Source organism: Aotus nancymaae, unplaced genomic scaffold (assembly GCF_030222135.1).
Source record: "Aotus nancymaae isolate 86718 unplaced genomic scaffold, 86718_ANA_hifiasm-v0.15.2.pri h1tg000115l, whole genome shotgun sequence".
NCBI classification, from domain to species: domain Eukaryota; kingdom Metazoa; phylum Chordata; class Mammalia; order Primates; family Aotidae; genus Aotus; species Aotus nancymaae.
In genome coordinates this window covers 4,007,155-4,034,382 of record NW_026988530.1, presented here as the reverse complement: position 1 = coordinate 4,034,382, position 27,228 = coordinate 4,007,155, and the positions used below count along the sequence as shown (strand labels likewise).

The 27,228-nt window shown below is 34.0% G+C and overlaps 1 protein-coding gene across 2 annotated transcripts in view; it reads right to left on the bottom strand.

The window, feature by feature from the left end:
• Positions 1 to 27,228, bottom strand: part of GLRA3 (glycine receptor alpha 3) — a 193,199-nt gene that overhangs the window by 145,405 nt on the left and 20,566 nt on the right. For both annotated transcript variants that reach the window (XM_012454689.2, XM_012454690.2), the window contains exon 2: positions 4,687 to 4,814. In XM_012454689.2, coding sequence (XP_012310112.1) covers positions 4,687 to 4,814 — 128 coding nt within the window. The remainder of the gene's footprint in view (positions 1 to 4,686; positions 4,815 to 27,228) is intronic.

The window sequence follows — 27,228 nt, the reverse complement described above, 5'->3', positions numbered from 1 at the left end:
GTCTGGCCCTCTGACTGTAACAGAGGTAGGCAGTGCTGCCCAGTGAACGCCTTGGCCTGTGGGATGCTCCTGGGGACTTGGCGCTTTCTCGCACTGAGCCGCTTCTGTTTCTGCTCTTTTCCCTAGCAAAAAAGGCTTCTAAAGAGAAACGATGTCAAATTCTGAGAAAGAAATGGTGGGATCTACCTATTATTTTCATTTTCAAAATAAAAATAACTATTTTTTCTTCCTTTTTTTTTTGCTTTTACCATGTCTCATATTTTTCTCGGCCACATCATGAGATAAAACAATAACAATAACAAGATCTGACATGAAGTTGGCAAAAGAAAGAAAACACAAGGAATTCCCCATAACATCAAAACTTAGATGCATATCCATGGTCCTTACCAATGACCTTTGCCTAATTGAACATAAAAATAACCATTTCTATGCATACCATTCTCCTTAAGACCAAATTTTTGAAATATTGACTTGGACAAAATTCTAATTTCTTTTGCTTGATGAACTGTTTGAGTGATATTTGCAGCTTTACTTTCTAATTCTTTTTAGCAGCTCTCAGAACATTTCTAAACCCATATATCATTATTAAATGTTTTTTAATAAGTTTTAAAAATCATTATATTTAATAGGACTAAGATATAACAGAAATTTGAAGTAGTTTTTATACTTATGCCAAATTATCCTAAAGGCACACGATCATTTAGCATAATTTATGCTAAATTATCCTAAAGGCACAGGATCATTATTGGAGAAATCTGATTCTCAAAAATGTTTCAGAGAAATTAATACCCTTCTGGAGAGGAAAAGAACAGGTTAATCAGTGAAAAGGAAAGCTGATGGTAAGGAGTTAAGCACCAATTATTTTAACATTTCAGTATTGATGTAAATAATGTTCAATGGAAGAGGCTGTCTTTTCCATGCTCAATACCAATTTAAAGTGATTTACGAGAATTATTTATTTATACTTCTCTGTGATACATTTTAATAACTTATTAATCTACTTAGTCTTTGAGAGGTGAGATTTGTTTTAAAGAGTACTTTTTTAAAAGAAATGACAAAACAAGAAATACAAACACCATAATTTTGGTTAAATAAAAAATATCTACATCTAGATTTTTTTAAATGTTAGAAGTAGAAAGGAGCAAAATCAAAGTTGCATTTTTACAAAGTCATTTGTATTTTTTAATAGTTGTTTTCCCATTATGGCCTTCAAAATAGATTCTCTTTTAATATGAAGATACTTGTGAAACCAATCACAAATTTCATACTATTACTCCAGAAATAAATTCATAATAATGCATATAATGCTGGAACATTTATTATTTTTAAATGTTGATAATTTTTAAAGTAAAAATGTTATATTATTGTTATATACCTTACTTTTGGCTAATGAGATTAAACATTTCTATTTCTTTTCTGTTATTTTTCTGATAATGTCAATACTGAGACTTTATGTTTGCCTTTTACAAAACTTATGAATTCCAGAGAGGGCAAACGTATAGGTATTTTCCAATGCTTTCATATTTTATAAGCAATTTTCTATCAACTGATAACTTATCTAGGTAAAGTATGTTTCTGTGTGTTTAGGAAAAAGTGAGGATGAAATAAATTAGGTTATTGTAATTATTTTTACAAATATTACAATTCCTATTCTTCTCTTCTTTTTAGAGATAGAGTCTTGCTCTGTTACCCAGGCTGGAGTACAGTGGCACAACCATAACTCACTGTAACCTCCAACAACTGGGCTCAAGCAATCCTCCTGCCTCAGCCTCCCAAGTAGCCAGAACTAATTTGGCATGAGTATAAAAACTACTTCAAATTTCTATTATATCTTAGTCCTATTAAATATAATGATTTTTAAAACTATTATTAAAAAGGCATTTAATAATGATATATGGGTTTAGAAATGTTCTGAGAGCTGCTAAACAGAATTAGAAAGTAAAGCTGCAAGTAGCCAGGTGTGTGCCACCACATCTGGCTAGTTTTATTTTTTTTTGTATAGATGGGTGTCTCAGAGCTGGTCTCAAGCTTCTAGCTTCAAGCAATCCTCCTGCCTCAGCCTCCCAAAATGTTGGTATTAGAGGCATGAACCCCCATTCTTCTTTTAAAATTCTTTTAGCTAATTTTGCTTATTTTAAAAACTTTAGTATAATATTATATTACTAATATTCATGTCTCTAAACTCATTTACTATTAATTTAATGTCTTTGACAATTGGATAGGAAAGCATACATAATACCAATTTTAAATTAGTTCATTTGATTAGCTAACTAGATTCCTTTCAAAAACACTGATGGGGGAAAGACAAAATCAACATGGCCAGGGATTATATTTTTAGTCATGTGAGCTACCACAGAGAAAAAATGATTTAAATATCATCAGGACAACAGGTTCTTCATTTTCTGATTCTATGTTTGATGAGCTTATTTTTGACTGAGGTGAGGTGTGTCCCTAGGTACCTGACAATAGAATGGTTGATCATTTTCACTTTTTTTGTGTAAATATCTTCTGTTAGGTATTGGATTAAGTTTGTTAACACCAACATATCCTCCTGTTAACCTGTAAGGAAGAAATAGCATGTAAAGACTATTTTATTTATATTTCAATATTGGGCAATGAAATAATGATCAAAATATTATGATGTCATTTTATCCAATGAAATGAAACAGTGTTGAATATGCCTAATTAGGAAGCAGAGTTATAAGTATGTTTGCTGAAGTCAATAATATAATAATAATATAAGTATGTTTGATCCTTGCAAAGATAAAAAAGCAAAGTTGTTAGCTAAACATTAATCCATTAAATTATTACTTTTTTATAATTAATAATATTACTTTTGGTTATCAAATCCAGCCTGCATTTTTTTTTTTCTAGCATTCAGAGCACAGGATATTTGAAAATCAATGAGAGAAATTCTCCATTTTTCTTTTTCTTCCTTTAGTGACCCTGTGGAGTAAGAATGACTTTTAGTCTTCCCAAAAATCTAATCGCCTCTGAACTGGCTTGGTGATCAGCTTGTTTTTAGGAATGCATTTTTATTTAGAAAAGAATCAGTATTTATTTTAAGCATCAGCAAATCCTTGGGGTCCTTTCCTGATCTCACACATAAATGGCAGTAATCACATTTTAAAATAGTTTAACATTTCTGTTGTCTTTTAAACTATTAAAATAATAAACTAACACTAAACTTTCGAAGAGAATGGCAGAAGACCTGAGGCCACTCTTGTGTGGTTAGTAACTTATCTGCCGTTTTATTAAAATATCTGCTGAGACTGTTTATATGCTTTTTAAATATTCACAGACATTTAAAAATAGAATGCATTTTCTTCTTTAATTTTCAGTGAAAAGAAAGCAAAACTTCTGAGTCACTGAATATGGACTCACCATAATGAATCTGCTAATTACGGATTGTGTCTTGTGGTTTATTTAAATGACAACTGCATATATTTCTAAGATCAATTACAAATTAGTTCTTAACAGATTCACAGAAATACTGCTTTCATTCAATTTGAAAAAGAGCCTTATAATACTGAAATTTCTCATTTTCGTTTGTATATTGTACCCCTGTAAATTGCACTATTTTTCTACATCTTATATTCAGTCGTTTCCTCCTGAAGTTAAAAATATTTATGGTTGAAAAGCTTAAAAACAAATAAACAAGTGTGATCCACAATTTAAATATGAAACTCATTTTAAAATTGAAGACATTCATAATTTTCTACTCAGACATTATTAGTGAGTTTTACTTCTTTTTCTCCTGCTACCCAATGTTGATATTTTTTATTCCTTTCTAGTAAATTTTTACACCACTGCTAAGCAATTCTGTTTTTCTTCCATAAGGACAAATTTAAGAAAAAATAGTAATTGTAGACCACACTTTTTAAACCTTTAGCAATGACAAAGTTTAACTCAATCCCATGGAAAAAGTGTATATTCTTTAACTTTGTTTATTTTCTTTATTGGGTCAAGTAATATTCAAGAACATATGCTGTAAGTTGGGGTCTGGAAGCAACTTTCTAATATTTTACTCTAAAAGTTAAATTACAGGATATATTGTGGTTCTGGATAAGTTATATTTCCTTATATAAACATGTTACTTACAACTATATTAAACAAAAGAATAAAAAGTGTTACTCTTAAATTGACAAGTGCATTCTTTCCTAGAAATTGGGGTGAAACATTTGGTACGAGGAATAATGTCCCACACATTTCCAAGGCTGTTAGTTAGCAATTCAGCCCATTTCTCAATAGGTAAATTAAACAATGATTTGATTCCCCACAATATAGAGAGTACCACAGTGGCAGATTAAGATAGGAAAGTCTATCAGTAGCAATTAAAGAAGTTTTCATTCCAGCTAGTGAGATAACTGATAGAATAATTAAATAAGAGATATGTACATACATGTATACTCCTAAAATCAGTGGTCAAGACAAGAAGTATTGTTAACAGTTAGAGAAGGGAAAAAAAAATAGTTGGGAAAAAAATATAGTTGGGCCAAAGAAGGCAAATTATGATGATTGAGAAGCTGTGAATAGATTTCTTTTTCAAGACACATCTGTGACTAATGTAGTATTTGGAAGATTGTTGAAAATAAGCATTAGAATTTCTGATGGAATCAATTTAAAATTGTATCTTCTTGAAGCATATTTCAAACACACATATAAAGTAGCAAACACAACAATTACCTTTAAAATTGGGTCTGATTCTTGCATCATATCCTGATGTCTTCCCCATTAATTTATCCAGAAAGTCAGAAGGTGACATTGGGGCACTTCGAGATCTTGCACTATTTGTTTCCTTTGTGGCGACCAAACTACAAATAAGAACAAACATGCAAACTTTACAAAAAGAAGTATTTCTAATAATTGTTACCTACAAATATAAAATAGAAATGCTAAGCTGAATTATCTTTGACAACAAAAAAGAAAACTTTAGATACCACACAGTGAAGATTATAAGACAGACATTTATAGATTTATAATCAATACTTGTAAGTTTTCATATATATTCAGTCCAATTGTCAGAGGTGGCATTCTTTTGTATTAAACCTGAAAACAAAGGCGACTTCTAAAATATTAAGCCTTCAAATCTGTATTTACAAAAACCTGATTTCTGAGAGCAATTTTTAACCAATGTATCCTTATGGCTTTAAGTATAACAAAATATGAAAATTCAACTGTAAACTGAAATCTTATTGCTTTTATTGAGGGGAAAACATCACCTTTCAGGTTTTGTGAATTTTTCTTAGCAGTGAAACCTTATATCTAATAAGTTAAATGATGCTTTTTTCTTCAATTAGAGTGCTTCCTGAATTAGTAACACACCAAGTTAAATTCATTCTGCTTTCACTTACATGTCATTAATCTACAATACCTTTTGTTAAGATCTAAAATTTGTGTGTGAAGATTGAGAAATTTCCAAAAATGTACCATATGCACCTGGATATTATATTAGAACCTGTGTCCAGGAAAGTTAGTATGTTCCTATATTCTTTTCATCCCAAATTCTTTTCCTAAAAACCCATAGTGTAAGCTGCTGCTTCTGTCCAACTCTTCATTTACATAGGCTTCTCCAACAGAAGCTGGGTCCTGCTTGTTAAAATTCAATGATTCTTTTTATCCACAGAGTTTTGCTCAGGAAAGTGATGCTTTCTGGAACTGATGTCACTTCCTGAAGATCATCAATCATCACATGCTTCCAGCTCTGTCACTCAACGGAGGACATTGCCAAATCTCAAACCATTTGGGTCACCATATGATCATAGCAAGATCAAGTTATTAAAATCCTTAGATTTCTCCTGCCAGAATTTTAGTAAGAAGTAAAACTGGGGCTTAGAGCCATCATCATTAAGTTGTCTACCACAGGGATATATGCAGTGATTCATGGGCACAGTTTTAAAATCTCATCAATCTCAGTGATAATGTAAGAATGAGATTTCTGTAATCACAGAATCACAAATAACAGTATCTATTAGCTATTGCCCCATTCTAGAGGTTACTTCTGATTCTGGGCACATGGAGTCACTTGTCTTCCCAGGGACTTTCATTCTGTCAGTCTTGCTTTCTTCCAGAATGGAAGCATTTCTTCTCTCTATTCTGTTGGCTCCATATGACTTTGTGACCATTTATCTCTGATTATTATTGTTCAACCAAACTCTCTGTCATTGTGATCACTGGGAATTTTATTCTAATACAAAAATCATTATAATAATAAATTTTTTTTCAAAAACATTTCTTTTCAAAAAAACCTATCTTTTCAATGACTCTAGAGCTTTCCTCTACCATCTGGTTTTAAGTAACTTTTTCCCATCCTATCAAGCAGAATTTGCTTACATTCCATTGTTCAAGAACAGGGTGGAAAAACATCATAGGAGCTTTCGTAGCTACATGCTGCTGCTTCTAAACCATTCTCTTTATTTCCCTTGTTTAATCTTTCCTTTCAATTATCAGAAAAACTCCTGCATCCTCCTACCAACAAATATAGCAACTTACCTTGATCTGAACAAATAACACTCTGCCTCTTTCTCTTTTAAAAATACTAGATGACTATGTATACTGAACTGTAGTCCTTCACATTGTACACTAAACGTGGGAAGATTATCCTAGATTATCAGGGGCAGTCCGCCATGAAACAACATATAAGCACATGTCTGTATAAGGATACATGCAACAACATCTATCCTCATAAGAAGGAGGCAGAATTACATTTGATGACAGACAGAAGAGGGAAAGCAATGTGACCATGGAGACAGGAATTGGGGTGATGCTGCCACAGCCAAGGAATGCTGGCAGCCACCAAAGCTGGAAGAGAAAATGAATGGATTCATCCCTATAGTTTCTGGAGGTAGCATGGACCTACTCACACCTTGTTTTTGACCCCGTGAACTGATTCCAGACTTCTGGCCTGCAGAACTGTTGAAGAATAGGTTTCTGTTCTTTGCGGTAATTTGTTATAGTTGCCATAGGAAATACCAGCCTTCTAAGTGAATTTATTGTTTCAGTCATGGTGCCTTTCAACCCCAGAATTACTCTTTGCTTCTTTTTTTTATAATCTCTATCTCTTTATTATGTCCTTTTTGGTAAGATACTATCATACTTTCTTTTTAGCTCTTTGGACATGGTTTCCTTTAATTCTTTAAATGTTCTTTAAAGATTTGATTTGAAGTCTTTGTCTAGTGATCTCAATGCCTTTGCTAAGCAAGTTTCTAGTGATTGCATTTTTCCTGTGTTTAGTCCATACATTTTTGTTTCTTTACAAAACTTATACCTTTTATTGAAAACGACATTTTAAGTAACATAATGTGGCAACTCTGGAAATCATATTCTCTTTTCTCCCCAGAGAGTTTGTTGTTGTTGCTCCTCTTTTTTTTGAGACAGAGTCTTGCTCTGTTACCGAGGCTGGAGTACAGTGGCGTGATCTCGGCACACTGCAGCCTCCGCCTCCTAGGTTCGAGCAATTCTCCTGCCTCAGCCTCCTGAGTAGCTGGGACTACAGGGACACACCACCACACCTGGCTAATTTTTATATTTTTTAGCAGAGATAGGGTTTCACCATCTTGTCCAGGATGGTCGTGATCTCCTGACCTCATGATCCATCCACCTTGGCCTCCCAAAGTGCTGGGATTACAGGCATGAGCCACCGTGGCTGGCTGCTCTTTTTAAAATGGACTTTTCTGAACGAATTCTGTAAAGACTACTTTATAATATGTAATCATTAGACCATTGGTTAGTTTAGAGATCAGCTAGTAATTGGACATGGATTTTATGGAATTTCTAGAACCAATAAGTCTCTCAGTATTTGTTGGGGGCTCTGAGTCATGGAGTCATACCTTCAACACTATGTCAGGCAGTTGATAACTCTACTGATATAGTCTACTTTCACTTGTGTGAGGCCTAAAAGCCATCCAGAGTTGAGAGCTTAGGGTCTTTTCATGTCTTTCCTGAAATGCACACAACCCTGGGTGTACTACTTGGCTAGGGCTGCCATGACATAGTATCATGAACAAATAGGTGGCTAATGCAAGCGAAATTAACTTTTTTAAAATTCTAGAAGTCCAAGATCAAGTTATCAGCAGAGTTGGTTTCCTTTGAGGGCCTCCTTTGTTGGCTTGTAGATGGCCATTTTCTGTTTCTTCATGTGACCTTTACTTTATCTGTGTCTGTTCTAACTTCTTCTTATAAGCATATTGGATTAGGGCATATTGTTTTACCTTAATTACCTCTTGGTACGGTAACAAACCTTACCTCCAAATAAAATCATGTCTGGAGGTACTGTCAGGTAAGACTTCAACATTTAAATTTTTTGGGGAAAAATTCAGGCTATATGCATGGCCTTCCAGATGCCCAGGAATATATGCAGTTTTTCCAAACCCATATTGACATATAATTCCATTGCTTTTCCATTTAACAGTTTTAAATGTATTGTTTGCCCCTACTACTACTCATTGCCTTAGGCACCTGTGAAGTTAAAAAATTGACTCCACATGTTTTAAACAGACTTCTCCAGGAAAAAGGCTTTTTGCAGTGGGTGAACTCCAAGATAGGTCAAAGAAAAACAGATTTGAAAATGGGGTCCTCCAGAAAGCCTGCAGACAAGTTAAATAATGGTAATTCTTTAAGAATAATCCCTTAAAGGATTTGAGACTCCATGCTGTCCCCTCTGGTGGCTGCCAGAATGTGGACTTTGCTGTAATTTGGGACTATGGATTTACATCGTCACCACGGAGCTAAAGAGAGGAAGTGGGAAATACAGCAAAATATAATGCCACAAATCCCAGTGTTTTTACTAAGAGAAAGATGTTTTTCTTCAGTAAACAACTTCAGGAATCACTACAGGTGTCTGATTGTCAGAGTTTTGAAAAAGTTGATTCTCACAATTATTTTGTTACCAGTTTTCTTGTTGCTTTCATGGAGGAGAGAATTTATGCAAGTCTTACTCTACTATGTTTTTCTTTCTCAACTATTTTTGCTGATGTCACTCTCTAATAATGCCTTCCTAGACTTCTTTTTATATTTGTTTACTATATCTTTGCTTTAAATTACAATGTTCCTTACAGCTCCATTCTGGAGCTCCTCCTTTTCTCTCTTTATGCATAATTTTATTTACTCCCATGCTATCAACTGCATACCATGATACTATTTTGTAGGACTTTCAAAAAATACCTTTTTATCATAACTAATGCCAAAATTTCTTTTATTTATTTATTTTTATTTAGAGACAGAGTCTTGCTCTGTAAAATGGGATCTCACTATGTTGTCCAGGCTGGTCTCCAGCTTCTGGACTCAAGCAATGCTCCCACCTTGGCCTACCAAAACACGAATTACAGGCAAGAGCAGCTGCACCCGGCCAAGATTTGCTCTTAAAAGAAAGGATGTCTTTAAGATTTTCCCATAATATATGTCCAAAAACTGTAAATATTCTAAGTGATTGTTATTCTTGTGGCAGTAATAAAGAAATAATTATATCTTTATCTATCGATCTGTATCATCTATCTATCTATCTATCTATCTATCTACCTACCTAACAAGTAGTCAGCACAATAAAGAAAAAAATAAATGATTAAGAAAATTTAATTAAGATTAAAGATTTAATTAAGATTAAATCTTAATTAATTTTAGATTTAAGATTTTCACTATCTACCAACAATTTTGATAAAATAAATGTAGTTTTATTTCTCTAGGCAGATAAATGCTAAATTTTAATGATAATACTTCCTTGCATTCATACAATTCATATCTTGTAAAAGTCTGTCTTTTCTAATAGTTTTCATTAACCCATGTTTAAAATATTTTCCAAATGTTGCAATTAAACATTAATCTTAAAATAGAATAAGAAAATCAAAAAAATCACACTTTTCATCTCATATCAAGCAATCATTTATCCATTGCAACTGGCTATTAAAATAGTTTAATACTTGAACCAATATGAGAAACAAGGTATTAAAAATTTTCCAGTAGTGGATGTAGAGATGTCATCTCTGTGTACTTTTTAAAAAAGTATTACTTCAAATACAAGTAGTGGTAGGAACTGGCATGGTAAGTGCCATGCGATGCTTCCATTTTCGGTAGTATGTGATCATGTTGCTTATGAACTCCTGGAATTCTGGACATTTATAGGAAGACAACTGGGTTAAGTAACCAAAATGCAGCACAATTTTACACACACGCACACACACACACAATGCTCAGTAAATTGTATTATCCCAAATTCCTGTTTGAATATTTCAACCCCTATTAGCAAGCACTCTCAGCATCCAAATATCCCATTTGAATAACTAGATTTAAAAGGCAAGATTGTTATTGTTTAAATATGAAAAACTCCTTCTTAATCTTTTTAAAGGTTACAAATTGTTATTAATATTTAAAATCTTATATCATTTCTTTTGATGTATTCAGAAAGCAGTAATTGAGCTACTGTAATAATTGTGCTTTCCTGAAATTTGATCTGATATTGGTTCTGTAAAAATTCGATTTGAAATATACTTTCGTTGCCAAAAAATTTGCTTCCAAATATATTATGTAAAAGTCATGATGAATTCACCAGGGATGGGAATATATAAAAATCAATTTAATAGAGGACAAGAGTTTTATGAGTAGTAGCTCATTCATTTATTTATTTAACAGCCATTATTGACATGTTCCAAAGAGCCTGGCATCATGCCTAGCATAGTCTCAAAGAGAAAAAAAATTATAAATAAATAAATAATTATATATATTTATATTGCATATATAAAAGCTCAGTGTTTAACCTTTTAAAAGATCAATATGTTGTTAAAATAGTTTCTGCTAATATATAAATGTTCATTGTTTATGCAATTAGTAATTAAAGTAATCTGGAGGAAGGAAAACACACTACCTCTTATCACGAACATAGTATAAAATGGAAAACGTATCTTTGGTAAGTAACTTTAGAAGGGTGTGAGGCATTTCATCTTGTAGCAGAAATTCTACTAAAATTATCTGTTTTCTCTAAAAACTATTATAAATTTTATAGTCAAATATCACTTTACTATTTTCTATTCTTTAATACTGAAGATTAAAAACATATGTTACCATGAAAGTAAATTAAACACAAAATTATGGTTGTTTTGACGTGGCACTTAAAATTAATAGAAGCATGAATGTAATTGGATCAATATATTGAGAGCAATACATGAAATATACATTGGGCTGGGATGAGGAGGAATATGTAAGAGATGATAAACTATTTTTAAAATACAATACACAAACTTTTATAAGCTTTTTATAAATGGAGAAATGTTTAGTACTAATAAAATCGTAGTGCATTTATTTATTAGGTAAAAGTATCCTTTCTTATATCATGATGTAATAAAATAATATGATATATATTGCAAAAATGATTTTTGGGTTCTTATGTAATTTGCCACTGTGCTCCAAACAGTAAGGTATATAAAAAACAAATCTGAGTCTCTAAAGTGTTCACAGTTCAGTCGATTACTGTCTGGTCTCCTTATGATGTGAGCAGGAGCTGAGAAATGAGATGATAATGAAGTGAATGATTGGTTGGTTCCCTTAATATGCTGTGAGCAAAATCCTTATGTTTTATAACAGGAATCCAAACCAAACTCTACAGAGCGATGCTTATAAAATGAGAAAATCTGAAAAGATTAATATTTAGATTTTATTTATGAGTTGCTATGGTCTCAATGTTTATGACTCCCCAAAATTCAAATGTTAAAATCCTAAACCCCAAGGTGATGGTAATAGGAGTAGGGACCTTTGGGAGGAGATTAGGTCATAAAGGCTCCAAATGAGATTAGTGCCTTTATGAAAGAGATCTCAGACATTTGCCTTGCCCCTTCCACCATGTGAGGTTACAGTAAAAAGATAGTGGTCAATATACCAGGAAGTAGGCCCCAAACCAAATTTGCTGATGCTCTGATCTTACACTTCCCAGCCTCAAGAACCATAAATTCTGTTATGTGTAAGCCATCCAGTTTATAGTATTTTGTTTTTGCAGCCTGAAAGGACTCAAGTACTAGTGATGTTCCCTTCAATGACACAGAGCCATTCAATTGCTCATGGGCAATTGCTTTTACTTTTAAAGATTCACATTATTTACTCAAAAGAAATTATTGTTAGCAAAATTACATTGAGTTATTGGCTAAAAATCATTTTTACATAGTCTATTTCTTCCTTTTCTGATAGGAGTGGAGGCTTTACTTACAGAAAAACTTCCTATCAGCTACAATTCTTACTCCAATATATTTCTCCAAAATTTTCTTATTACAGTCATATCTGAGCCTTGTACTGTGTGAACATTAGCAGACAGCCCTTAGAAAACTAGTTATTTAAGGGAACTAGTCATTTAATCATAGTAATAAATACATAATATGAGGCTCCACATAACCAATTTGGCACCCTACCCTAAGTTTTAAATAGCCCACATCATTTGTACATACATATTCACAATCTTTTTTTTTTATTTAAGTTTTTAAAACTCAGGGTAGGAAGAGACAATGGAAAGAAACTCAGTATTAATTTAGAATGAATTTTGGATAAGAAACTTTACCATCAAAGCCATTTCTATTTTGTCTAAACTTCCTAGTTGCAACAGAACTGACATATTTATAGCAAGTTACTAAGATGGTTAGCAAATTAGCTATGATCAGTACTTTGGAAGGAAGCAGCTTTGACTTTTTTGAACAGTCTTTTATTTATGAATCTCCTCAAAATCTGTGGTAATTAGCTTGCCTCCCACACTTCACTTTTCACTTCTATGCTACACCAAGTATTTCATTTACTATTAACTTTTCTTGGAAACTCTGTGTGGGCTCATACACATTCCCATCAATGAATGTTTTTTAACTTAGGTATTTTATATATTCTTATTTATATAAAGACATGCTACTAGAAAGTTCAGAGACTTTAATTTCATAAAGATCAGCAGAAATTGATTCATCCGACTATTAAAATGAAATGCCAAAATGTAACAATAATATCCAATAAGATAAGAGTAATAGCTGGGTGCAGTGGCTCACACCTGTAATCCCAGCACTGGGAGGCCAAGGTGGGAGGATGACCTAAGTTCAAGAGTTCAAGACCAGCCTGAGTAACATAGCAAGACCTCTTCTCTACAAAAAAATCAAAAATTAGCTGGAGAGACAGCAAATGCCCCAGCTACTCTGAGGCAGGAGAATAGCCTGATGCCAAGTGGTCAAAGCTGCAGTGAGCCATGATTATGTCACTGAACTCCATCGCGGGCAACAGAGCAAGACCCTGTCTCAAAAAGAAAAAAAAAAAAAAGATAGGGGTGTAAAATATATTCACTCACTTTTGGAGGATGATAATAGCCAATAAATATAGATGCTTTTAAGATGACTTTTAGTATGATTGTCAATAAGTTTCTCTTCTAAATACACCTTAAAATTCTGAGAGAAAATAGGAAAGTTGAAGGTGAGAAACATAATGTGGATTTGAGACAGATCTTGAGACATGGGGCCACAATGTTCCATGTATCTATTTTCTAAAGTTATTTGCACAGAGGGAAGAATGGTTTTTAGTCAGTGCCTAGACTGCTGAAACAAATCAGTGCCTAGACTCCTGAAGCAGAGAAGGTTTGGGGTGTAATGGAGAAAGAGTTTTACTATGTATTCACTATCTCTATGAACCAGTCCTGTAGATTTATGGGTCCTTGTGATAAAATTTCTATTATTTGGGCTTTTCTAAATTATAGTATCATAAGAAATTGATATTTCTAGCCACAATTTGAAAAATAAGATGCAGAATGGAAGATGTGAGCATTTTACTCATCTCCCTATGCTTCAGTGTAGGGAGAACTAAAGAGAAACTTGGTCACCAGGAATATGTGATGTTTTGAGTATTTCAAGCTAAAGCAGAGTGGGTAAGAAAAAGAATCACTGCAGTGAAGACACTACCAGTGAAGTGGGCCTTATGTTAATTTTTGAACATTAATAATTAAAAAAAGAAGGCTAACATAGAAGAATATTTAAAAGACTATTTTAAAACACTTCTGGAGACTGAGAAATAGCTAAAACTTGATGGGCTACTACCATCTTGATTCTTGTCACTGTCAGCAATGTGCCAGTGAAATATGATTATTATTTTGAAGTGATCTCATTTCTACCTGCACTTTAATAAGGACTTGGGAATTTTAATTTTTTGAAGAGAAATGATAGCTGCTCCCTTACCTCTTAGGCACAGGAATAATATACGTGTTATCATTTAATTATCTTAACAATCTTGTTAGTTAGGTATCATTACCTATGGATTACAGATGAAGAAACAAAAGTATATAGAAAAGTTAGTAATTTTTCTAGGCCATTCAGATATTGAAAGTAAAAGCCCACATTTTAAAACGAACCAAAGCTTCCACTTAAAACAATTATAAATTTTTTTTTAATGTAATGCCAGTGCTAATAAACACAGTGAAAAATGACATGATTAAGATCTAGAAAAAAAGAAACTTGAAGGTGATCCCTATATTTGGAGATTCATTTTCCTTTGGGGCGGCAATACATTTCATAAATAGTGACTGAGAGGATAACAACCTGAACATCAGTTTTGAAAACTTTATGGGTTTAAGAAGACAAAAATTGCATTCTAAGATTCACCAAAATGATGAACTCACATGAGTTAGAGATCTCAAAGAATTATAACTTTTAAAATTCAACTTCAGTAAAAATGACCCAGAAATACAGAACCTTAGAAGGAAGGTATTACTTGAAATCATCTCAATTTCCAAAGCTGAAATGCAATAATAATCCCAGATTGCTAGCAACTTACCTCTCTAAATAAATGCAAACATATTATATACATCCTTTCTGGAGGAAGAATATATCACTCTAAACCTCAAATTTTATCTAATTCATGTGTACAATAGCAGGGATGTAATACAAATAAGTAGGAAAAAAGTAAACGAGAATTAACTTTTTAGATCTAAAACTCAAGACAAATGTGAAATAGAAATAGATACACCAAAAATTCAGATGATGAATTTGTCGCAGTGATTAAGCTTTATATATTTAAGTAGATAAAAAATAAGACTAAGAAGTTCAGCATGGAAATTTATTATAATCAATAACTAAGTGGCAATTCCATAATTTAAAAACATAATAAAATTAAGAACTCAATTATCTTAACAGCAGATTAGGCATAGCTAAAAAGAGAATTACTTGTTTGGAAAGTAGACAAGCAGAAAATGTATAGAAGGCAGCATGGAAAATGAAAAATAGAGAATATTTATTTTTCAATAAAATGAAAAATAGAGAATGGACTGCTAAAACTTATAGTAAAAACGTCAATGTCTATAAAATTGTAAAACCAGAATGTGAAGATGAATGAAGCAATATATGATCAGTTAATTACTGAGAATATTCCAAAGCTAAGAACATCTAGCTGCAGAGTTAATAAATACTACAAATTCCAAGCACTAGTAAAAAATCATCTTGCTATATCAAACATGGAAAAGTAAACACAAGAAGAAAAATCATAAGTTCAGTTGATAGCAAAGTAATTTAAAGTTTTTTATAGATTTTATGTGGACTTTAAGAAGATTAATTTTAACTGCTTTTTGATAATTATTTTTTGTTATGAATAGACATGTCTCAATGTGGTGCACTGGCTAATTAAGTCAGGAAAGTGAGGTTTTGCTGATTTATACACTGTACATCTGTCTCCTTTTCAATTTGTGTACCATACTCTCAAATGGGTTTTTAACACTTCTTTCAATCACACTACATCTTCTGATTTCATTTATTTTCCAATTTTCTACATCGCTATTTCATGTTTACCTCTCTTCTCAGTTTGGAACATCTTATTGTCCATTCGAGAGGATAGAAGAAATCAAGATATCAATCTCCCTCTGTCACCTGTGTTCCTCTACCAGCCTTAGAAGACTAATTCTCTTTTCACTTCTATTACTGTGGATGGGCTGTCTATGCCAATAGCATAGGCCAAACTTCCAAATGTGCCTTAGATCACATCTGCTCTTATGTACTCAAAGGTATCCTAGCCCTGCCTTTTCCATAAACAACACCCTCTCTAGAGGATTATTCCTATTAGCATTCAAACCATGCTTTTATTTGTGTTATTAAAACCAAACAAACAAAAATCTTTATTCTACAGCTTCCCTCAGCCACCTGCCCCTTTCTTTTAAAAGCAAAACTATAATTACACATACTCACAATGTCTAATTCCTCTCTGTATATAGACAGTGCCTAGCTTATGATGATTCGACTTACTATTTTTTGACTTTCTGATGGTATAGGCTGTCATTTGTGTGCTGCTGTTGTTGTAGATAACTGACAATGGCTGGATTAAAATAATAAAGATTACACTTGTTTTTTACTTTCAGTACAGTTTTCAGTACATTACATAAGATATTCAATACTTCATTATAAAATAGGCTTTGTATTAGATGATTTTGTCCAACTGTAGGCTAATAATGGAGGTGCATTGAGCATGTTTAAGGTAGATTAGGCTAAACTATAATATGCAGTAGTTTAGGTATATTAAATATGTTTTCAACTCAGGATATTTTCAACTTATGATTGGTTTATCAAGATGTAACCCCATCATAAGTTGAGCAACATCTGTATATGCTCTTGAATCCACACCAGCCTCTTTCACCACTCCATCAATAAAATATTCTTGTCAAGGTTCTAATATCTTCTACAGAGCTAAATCCAATTGTTAATTCATATTTACTTTTTTTCTCTAATAATACTTCCCTTTGTGATCTTATCTCATCTCATCGTTTTAGACATAGTATAGAGAGCATTGAGCAGTTTCAGTTTATTTCAGTTATGAATTCTCCTGTACTACAAGCTATTGGGTCCAACTGCCTACTCGTCATTTCCACTTGGATATGTGACATTACATCCAAATCAAACTCCTATTATTTCCACACAATTTTGCTCTTTCCCTATTCCTTTCAAACTTGGTTAACAGCAACTGTATTCTTCCAGTTCTCAAAATGAAAATTTTTGCTAATTCCTAACTCCACTTTTAATTTTTACATATCACATCCATCCTGTTGGCCTTACCATTTAATTTTATCCATAATCCAAACATACCTTACCACATTATCTTTGACTGGTCTGTTCCAACTGTCTACTAGTTTTTACCTTTGCCTAAAGTGCTCATTGATCCTCTAGTCACCTCATTAATTCTTACTTATCATTATGATCCAGATTTAAGCATAATTTCCTCAGGAAGCCTTAACTATTATCTCTGATTTTACAAAATACTGCTAAAATGTGTCTCAACTCTGTGTCTTTCATTGGTAGCACTTGTTGCAATTGCAACTGTCAATTTTTACAGGATCAATATGTGTCTATCTGCCTCCTTTGTAGGGTCTACTATTTAAGCAAAAATTGTGACTGTTTCATTTGTTTAAATAGCTCTAAAAGCAATTCAAAGTATCTAGAGTAACTAAATAAATATTTTTCTTTTTTTTTTTCTTTTTTTTTTTTTTTTTTTAGACGGAGTTTTCGCTCTTGTTACCCAGGCTGGAGTGCAATGGTGCTATCTCGGCTCACCGCAACCTCCGCCTCCTGGGTTCAGGCAATTCTCCTGCCTCAGCCTCCTGAGTAGCTGGGATTACAGGCACGTGCCACCATGCCCAGCTAATTTTTTGTATTTTTAGTAGAGACGGGGTTTCACTATGTTGACCAGGATGGTCTCGATCTCTTGACCTCGTGATCCACCTGCCTCGGCCTCCCAAAGTGCTGGGATTACAGGCTTGAGCCACCGCGCCCGGCCAATAAATATTTTTCAAATGGATTAACTGAATATAATGAGGGAGAAGTCAAGCCTCAGAAGTTGATTCTCCAAACCAACCAGTAGTCATGCATTGAGTATATATATGTTTGACACTAGAGAAGGTCTAACCTTTCTCTTCTCTCATCCTTGTGCCCAAGTTAGGAGTGATGCTGATGGATAATAAAAAATATATATTGAAATTGGCCCAATTTTTCTATAGAACTGATGTTTACATTTTTTTGAATAAGCATAGAAATTGATCCTCCTGGTCTTAAAACTTGAAACTTACATTTGTCTTGTCGAGTTCCTTTCTCAGAAAACCTGCCATCAGTTCTCTTAGATAGTATCAAGGAACTGAAATGTACAGATCACCACATCCAGATAATGAGACACCAAACCCTACATCCATCAATTCCTGGGGAGAAGTTGAGACTAATCTCCCATCTCCTGGCTAAGATCACCCAAATAAAGACTTTCTTTCCTGGCAATACTCATTGTCTGAGTGATTGGCTTTCATTGCAGTGAGCAATGGGACTTAGATCGAACCTCTGGTATTTGGTAACAATATTACAGAACAAAGATTTAGAAATTGATAAAAATCAAGATGTAGAAATCTAAAAGAGAAACTTGAGCCATCAAAATCATAGTCTGAAAATTGTCATTTAATGATGAACCTGCAAAGTTGTGAATTGAAATACTGTCGGTGTCTTTTTAACCAGGCTTGTTATTGCGGTAGTGTTATATTCAGGTCTTACATAAATTAATGCTTATTAGGGGTATCTATATTCAGTGCTTGCTAGTTGCCAGTGATAAATTATAGATCATTTATGCATGAGCATGCCATGTTTGAATGTGAATAGTTAATATTGGATTATGGTGGGGGTGGGGAAGAAGGACTCCATTCAATAGTGAAATATATGACAAAAATTAGTGTAATTATCTGAGATTTCTTAAATCTAATCTTTATACAGTTTGTTGGTTTACCTATAAAATTTATTTTCATCATACATTCATTCATTTTTGCTAAGCTTTGAAAATACTATGCTTGAAATTAATGGTAATTGTTATAACTTCATAAAAATTGTCTCTTCTTATGGGTAATAGTTTATTTCTTTATAGATTTGGCATCAGCTTATTTCAACTGAAAGAACTAAAAGGCCATAATGCAGCTAATTAACTCACTGATTTTTATCTTCTTAATGACTTATTTATTTTAAAGAAAACTAATTAAATATTTCAGAATACACTGAAAATTACTTAGAAAAGACATAATAGCTCCTATTGTGTCATGCTCAAGATAATAAAATGAAAGGCATCATGATGCGATGGTTGAGGCTCCAGATGGATAGCTAGGAAGCTTGTATTTTGTTCTTTTCTGTCATTAACTAGTTGTTTGGCGTTGGGCAAGCCAGATATTTTACCAGTACACATCTTTCACAGATAAGTTTAGTAAAACAAATGATGCAACATTTCCATATGTTTAGAAAACTGCCAAGATCTTATGCTGAAGTTTGGCTTTTTCATTGGATATGATGACTCTTTTGGTCAGGGATGTCTTTAACGAAAAAGAAGAGAAATCCACTCAACCTAGTTTATGTAAAAGAGCCCTGAATGGTGATAGTAGTATCTCATAAAACCCAAATGTAGAAAAAATGGACAAACTTCAGAAAAGACTGAGTACAAAAAAGTTAAGAATCTGATTGACTTATCCCAATTCATGAATTCAACTCCTGGTTGTAACTGCAACTGCCTTAGCAAGAGAGGTTCAAAGTCACTTTGCAAACATGTAGTTGTAGAGGCCTTGACTGACAGATTTGTCTACTAGTTATCCTTAAATAATTTCTCATTCATGACATTTGGTATTTCATAACCCAACTACTGAATGGATATTTAAAGTAGTTTGGGGTTTATATTGTTTTGTATTTAATAGTTTAGTTTTGGTTTTGGTACTCTAAGCAAGATTTTGAATAATTCAAAAGAAATCTATGAGTTTATGTAAAACTCAGTGAAAATTTATAGGATGAAGGATTTTTGAAACAGTGCTTCAGAGTTTCAGGCAGGAAAATGTTGAACAGGTAGGTAAAAAGAGTAAGTCTTCTAGAACCTGTGATGGGAAAGAGCATGGGAAATACAAGAGACTAGTAGAATGTCAGTGTGGCTGGAAGAGAGACAGAGACCATCAAACCAATAAAAAATGAGGCTGGAGACTGCTACAGATACCTGATCATGCAGTGCCTTACAGATCATATTATTGACCTTTATCTTCATAGCCCCTTTAAGAGACAATCCTAGTGGTCAGAAAGAGAGTTGAGGGTAGTCTTGGTAATTTTAACAGCAGTGGGGATGGAAAAGGGTAGAACAATCTAAAAGATATATAATTAATAAACTCCACAGAATTTGGTAATGGTTTGGTACTGGAGGTAAAGAAGAGTGTCTCAAGGATTGAAGTGGTGTCATTCATCTGGGGTAACACCTGCAGTTTGTCATCCCATGGCCACAGAAAACTAGGACACAGATACGCCACAGTGGGGTTAAGAGTGGAAGTTTAATAAGGTGAAAGAAAGAGAATAGCTCTCTGCAGAGAGAGGAGTCCTGGAGAAAATGTGTTACTGCCTCCACAAGTGAAATGCAGAAGGTTTTTCTTTTTTTTTTTTTAACATTTAATTTTTATTGAGTTATAATTGATAGTCAATAGAATGCACAGATATTAGGCATTCAGCTCAATGGATTTTGACACTTGTACACACCCATATTACTTCCACACCCTAACCAAGAGATAGAACATTTTCATCATCACCCCAGAAAGTCTCCTTGACTTATACTCCTTTCTAATTCATTTCTCTCATCACTGGAAATTACTTTCTGAATTTTTTTTTTTTTTTTTGAGATGGAGTCTCACTCTGTCACCCAGGCGAGAGTGCAGTGCAGTGGTGCGATCTCGGATCACTGCAATCTCCACCTCCTGGGTTCAAGTGATTCTTCTGCCTCAGCCTCCCAAGTAGCTGGGACTACAAGCATGCACCATCATGCCTGGCTGATTTTTTTGTATTTTTAGTAGAGATGGGGTTTCACCATGTTGGTCAGGCTGGTCTAGAATGATCTGCCTGCCTGAGCCTCTCAAAGTGCTGAGATTACAGGCATGAGCCACCATACCTGGTCTTTACTTTTTGATTTTCATTACTGCAGATTAGCTTTGTCTACTCTTGGTCTTCATATTTTATATATTCTTTAGTGTTTGGCTTTTTTCAATTAACACAGTGTTTTTGAGCTTTATCCATGATGTTGCCTGTATCAGTAGTTTGGTCTTTTGTATTACTGATTAGTTTCCTCATATGAATATATTTATCATTCTCAGCAAACTGACACAGGAACACAAAATCAAACACTGCATGTTCTCACTCATAGGCGGGTGTTGAACAATGGGAACACATGGACACAGGGAGGGGAGCACTACACACTGGGGTCTGTTGGGGGGAAATAGGGGAGGAACAGCGGGGGATGGGAGGTTGGGGAGGGATAACATGGGGAGAAATGCCACATATAGGTGAAGGGGAGGAAGGCAGCAAATCACACTGCCACGTGTGCACCTATGCAACAATCTTGCATGTTCTTCATATGTACCCCAAAACCTAAAATGCAATAAAAACAACAACAACAACAAATGCAGAAGGTTTTATAGATAAACTTGATGGGGTGGTGTCTGATTTACATAGGGCACGAAAGATTGGTCAGACCAGGTGTGCCATTTGCATAGGGTGCGAAGAAGCTGGCCACCTCACCCTAGTCTTTTATTATGCAAATGGGTTCTCTACCTGGCTGATTCCATGTTGCCTAGTTCTTTACTGTACATGTGGTGACAAAGAAAAGCGAAGATGGAGCCTCCATGTTGAACATACATGGCTTCCAGGTAACCCTTTTCTATTGGCACAGCTACCGGCTTTCACCTGTGCAAGCCTCCAGCTTGATTATCTACATCTGCAGTTTGATTTTTCAAGCTGCTCTTTCTTAGAAAAGAAATGATTTGGGGGCTGCTTTTTGTTAAAAGGGAAGCCTTGCTGAGGACTCCTTTACCCTCACTATCTGCCTAAATAATTTCTTTCTAGCTTCTGTATCAGGATGACTGCAGTGGCTTTAAAATTGTTTCTCAAGTTTTTTTGAACTCCATTCTTCAAAGAGTGGTGCCTAATTTCCCTCCTCTTGAACATTGGCTGGGTTAAGTGACTTGACTGTGCATGAATTTTGTGGTTAGGTTATCAAATGCATTGCAACTTCCATCTTGCACCCTTTTGGATCACTCACTCTGGGAAAGGTAATCATCATTTTGTGAGAACAATCAAGAAGCAACCTGGAAGAAACTAAAGGCTTCTACCAATAGGCTTCTTCAACTTCCCAGCTATTTCACCGAGCCATTGTGGAATCAGCTTCTCTATCCCAGTCAAGCCTTCCTGACTGAGATCTTGACATAAACCTCATGAAAGATTCTGAGCTAGGACACCTACTTAAGCAGCTCCTGAATTCCTGACTCACAGAAACTTTGAAGCAATAGGTATTTATTGTTATTTTAAGCCAATTAAATATCAGGGTAATAAAAAACATTTTTTACTGAGAAGTTTTTGCATAATAATAAAACAGGTTGATATAAAACTCAATAAATTTTTAATAAGTCATAACATTTATTATTATTATGGCTATTATAGAAGTCAGGTCTTTAAGAGGATAGTTCAAATAAGGAAATGTTTCAGTGTTGCTATCTGACAAAGGTAGTGATTCTTCAATGCTTCAAACTTTTGTGTAGTTCCAGAGAGCAATAAAAGCACCCTTGACTTGATTTAGAGTATCAGTGTCTCGTTGGGAAGGGAGCGTGTAGTACTTTTGTCTGGATACTACTTCATATTTCCTCACAGAGAAAAGTGTCTTCCTTGAAAAGATCATGTGAAAGGTATAGCAAAGACTTCTCCTAAAGCTTATAGCTCCTGTTCTTATTCCATGTAAGCATTTTTGATGAATCACTTTTTTAACCTGGATGTTCAATGTTGTTAATTAGGTATTTATAAAAATGAAGTTTAAAATTGTAAACTTAAATATGTAGCTTTACACACACATCTCATTATAGTAATAGCTGCATGCATTAGCCTTTGAGCAAAACTAGGTTTAATTACCCAAAACAACCAAAAAAAAAAACAGATTTTGAAAATCTAAGAGGAAACCGAACGACAAAAAAAATTCAATATTCTTCTAGAAGCAGAAAATGTGTAGATTAAGATAAGTCAAAGCAGAGTATTTGTTCCCCTAAATTGTATTTCATATACATAAAAGTTGGCACTCTGTATCTTAACCAAATTCTGCATCTGTGGATCAGAAAACCCAGACATTGAAAATATTCAGAAAAAAGGATAGTTGTGTCTATACTAAATATGTAAAGGCTTTTTTCCCCTTGTCATTATTCCTTAAACAATAGAGTATTATAACTGTTTAAACAGCATTTACTTTGTGTTAGGTATTATCAGTAATCTAGAGATGATTTAAGATATACGAGAGGATATGGGTAGGTTATATGGAAATACGACTTGAAGTTGTATAAGGGATTTGAGCATCAGTGAATTTTGGTATCCTCGGGAGTTCTGGAACCAATCTCTTGTGAATACAGAGGGATGACTGTATGCATATATTCTATAGGTACCCATATGCATATAAAATACATATTCTTATATTCATTTAGCTGTATATATGTGGTAAAAAAAAGTTATGGAAGACTCTACGTGCAATAGTTGAAATACCAATAAGTCTCTGTGACCAAGGAATGTACATCATGGTCGAAGAAACAGAAAATAAACAAAATAAATTTATACATAATCAAGACAATTAGAGGCTACTCTACACTCTCAGAAGAAAATAGCCCTTATGATGAAATAGAAAATAAATGAGTATCTATCTTGGATACAATGCTTAAATAGACTTAGAAAGTCTTTACTGAGCTGAGTGTGAAGCAGAGGGAAGAAGGTAAAGAGAACAACTACTTCAAACTCATGGTGTTGTAAGAATCAATCTATAAAAAAATAATAACATAAACTTGATCTCTTACATCGTAAATATAAATGTTACAGATAAATTAAATTAAATATTGTAAATATTTAAATAAAATATTCAAAAATATTTCAAGAGTAAGCACATTTCTATTTTTTTTCCCTTGAAGTGTTCATTAAAAGACTACTGAATGACTAAAGATGTGTACACTTCAAAAGACAACAGGAAGGTAATCATAAATGAGATATCAGAAAATGAGAAATTTCTATAAGTTTTGTGAGTTTTGGGGAGATGAAAAAGAAAGAAATAAGATATAGAGACTTATATGTATCTATCCAGAAAATTTTTGGAAATGATAAAAATATATATTGTCAAAGTTCAGTGAGCCTATTTAAGTTCAAAGGAGATTGAGCCTAAAATAGAGAACTGTCTAGACCTATTTTTTGTAAAACTGCCAAACATTATGAAGAGAAGATTCTGAAAGATCTTTTGAATATTTTGAAAGAAAAAGTAAATTTTCATATATGGATGCTACAAGATAAAAAGATAAAGCCTTTCAAAATTCTGGGTGAACATTATTTTCATTCAGCATTTTCAATCTAGTTTAACATAAATGGTCTCCTGGAAAAATATTTGAGAAAATACTACAGCAAAATGAGGAAACAGACAAGAAATAGACCAAGAATCCTAGGAGCTTATCCAACTTACAAAAGTAGTAATGTAGTTTCCTCAAATGAAATCCATGAAGAAGGTCTTAGAAAACACACAATGTAGTCAGAAGAGGGATCTCTGTGATGGCCATTGTGGTGTGGAGTGCAGTGAAATGTGGATTGTATTGCAAAGACAAAATCATAGGATTGAGAGTGTGAGGAAGAAAATAAACATTTGAAAAAGCACTTAAAGTCAGAAGAAAACAATTAAGGAATTAAGGGAAAACAAAAGGTGAACCAAAAATAATATAAGGGTATTATTCAGATGTATGGCTATACAGTCATGTACCACATAACGACATTTTGGCCAACGTCACACTGCAAGCAGAATCGTGATCCCATAGGATTAAAATGAAGCTGAAAAATTCCCTTTGCCTAGTGATGTCATAGCCATGGTAACATCAAACAGCAATAGATTACTCATGTGCTTGTTGTGATGCTGGTATAAACAAACCTACAGCACTGTCAGTCATATAAAAGTATAGCACATACAATTATGTACAGTACATAATACTTGGGTAATGATAATAAATGTTACTGGTTTATATATTTACTACACTGTACTTTTAATATTTATTTTAGAGAGCCTGCCTTCTAGTTATATATATATATATAAATTTTTTTTTTTTTTGAGACAGAGTGTCACTCTGTCACCAGGCACCAGGCTGCAGTGCAGTGGCACGACCTCGGCTCACTGCAACCTCCACCTCCCGGGTTCAAGCAATTCTCCTGCCTCAGCCTCCCGAGTAGCTGGACTACAGGCGTGTGCCACCATGCTCAGCTAACTTTTTTTATTTTTAGTAGAGACAGGGTTTCACCATGGTGAATCGAGGCCAGGATGGTCTCGATCTCTTGATTTCATGATCCTCCCGCCTCGGCCTCCCAAAGTGCTGGGATTACAGGCGTGAGCCACCGCGCCTGGCCTCTAGTTATACTTTTAAAAGTTAGCTGTAAAACATCCTCAGGCAGGTCCTTCAGGAGGTATTCCAGAAGAAGACATTGTTATTGATGGAGATAACAGCTTCATGCATGTTATCGCCCTGAAGACTTTCCATGGGACAAGATGTAGAGGTGAAAGATGGTGTGTAGGTAATCCAGATTCTGTGTAGATGCAGGCTAATGTGTGTGCTTGTGTCTTAGTTTTTAACAACAGAAATAAATTAAGACATGAAACAAAATTTAAACGTAGTCAAAAGGTTTTAGAATAAAGATATAAAGAAAACATTTTATAAGCCGTAAAATGTGTTTTAAGCTAATCATTTTGCAGGAGTCAAAAAATTAAAAAAATAAAAGTTTATAAAGTAAAAGAGTTACAGTGAGCTAAGGATGATTCATTGTTGAAGAAAATATATATATATTTTTTAATTTAGTGTAGCCTAAGTGTACAGTGTTTAAAAATTTTACAGTAGTTTTCAGTAATATCCTAGGCCTTCACATTCACTTACCAATCACTCACTGACTTACTCAATACTGCAAGCTCCATTCATAATAAGTGCTTTATACAGGTGAACCATTTGTTTTTATCTTTAGCAGATGTGTTTTACTGTATCATTTCTATGTTTAGATATATGAATACCATTGTGTTACAGTTGCCTACATCATTTAATACTGTGCATGCTGTACTAGTTTGCAGACTAGCAGCCATAGGCTATACCGCATAGCCTCGGTTTGCAGTAGGCTATGCCATCTAGGTTTGTGTAAGTACATGTTATGATGGTCATACAATAACTATTACCTAACGATATATTTCTCAAAACGTATCCCTGCTGTTAAGCAACACATGGCTGTAGTCATAACAGTAAGAAAAAAGTGAGCATTTAAAAAGATTACTCAACTGGGTGCAGCGGCTCACACATGTAATCCCAGCACTTTGGGAGGCCAAGGTGGGCAGATCACTGAAGGCCAGGAGTTCGAGACCAGCATTGCCAACATGGTGACACCCCATCTCTACTAAAAATAAAAGAATGAGCCAGGTGTGGTGGTGCATGCCTCTAATCCCAGCTACTTGGGGGGCTGAGTCAAGAGAATCATTTGAACCCAGGAGGCAGAGGTTGCAATAAGCTGAGATCGTGCAATTGCACTCCAGCCTGGGTGACAGAGTGAGACTCTGTCTCAAAATAAATAATAAAATAAAAATGATTTCTCTTAGGAAGCATAACTCAGTATAAGGGAGGTAGGACCAAAGAATGCTCTGAACAGCATTAAAGTGCTATTCTCACCATTTGATTATTTTAATCCATATGCAAATTTTACTTTGTAAAGTAATTCATAGCAAAGGATTAGAGACATAGAAGAAATTAAGACTTTTATAGAAGAAAATTTTATAAACAAGACAAATTAAAAAGCCTTCAGTAGAGGCTGATTTATTTAGTACCCACACTTACTCATTTTCATCTTCCGATAGGTTTTGAAAATATACAATGTACCAAGCACTGTCTGAGGACTCTGGATTTTACAACAAATAAAACAGAACAGAATCTTTGGTCTCATGGAGTTTACATTCTAGCCGAATGGAATATGATCAACCAGAAATATGAGAAATTAGTGAATTATATGCTATGTTGGAAGAAAGGAACAGTTAGAGAAGAATGGAGCAAAGGACAAATGGAGCAAAGGACAATAAGAAGTGAGAGGAAAGGAAACAAAAGAGGCTGGACTATGCCGGCCCATATTCTCCATCTAAACTCCCCGAACAGAATATTCACCTCTCTATTCTGTGGCAGAATGGATTAGCGTTGGAGACAGGCAA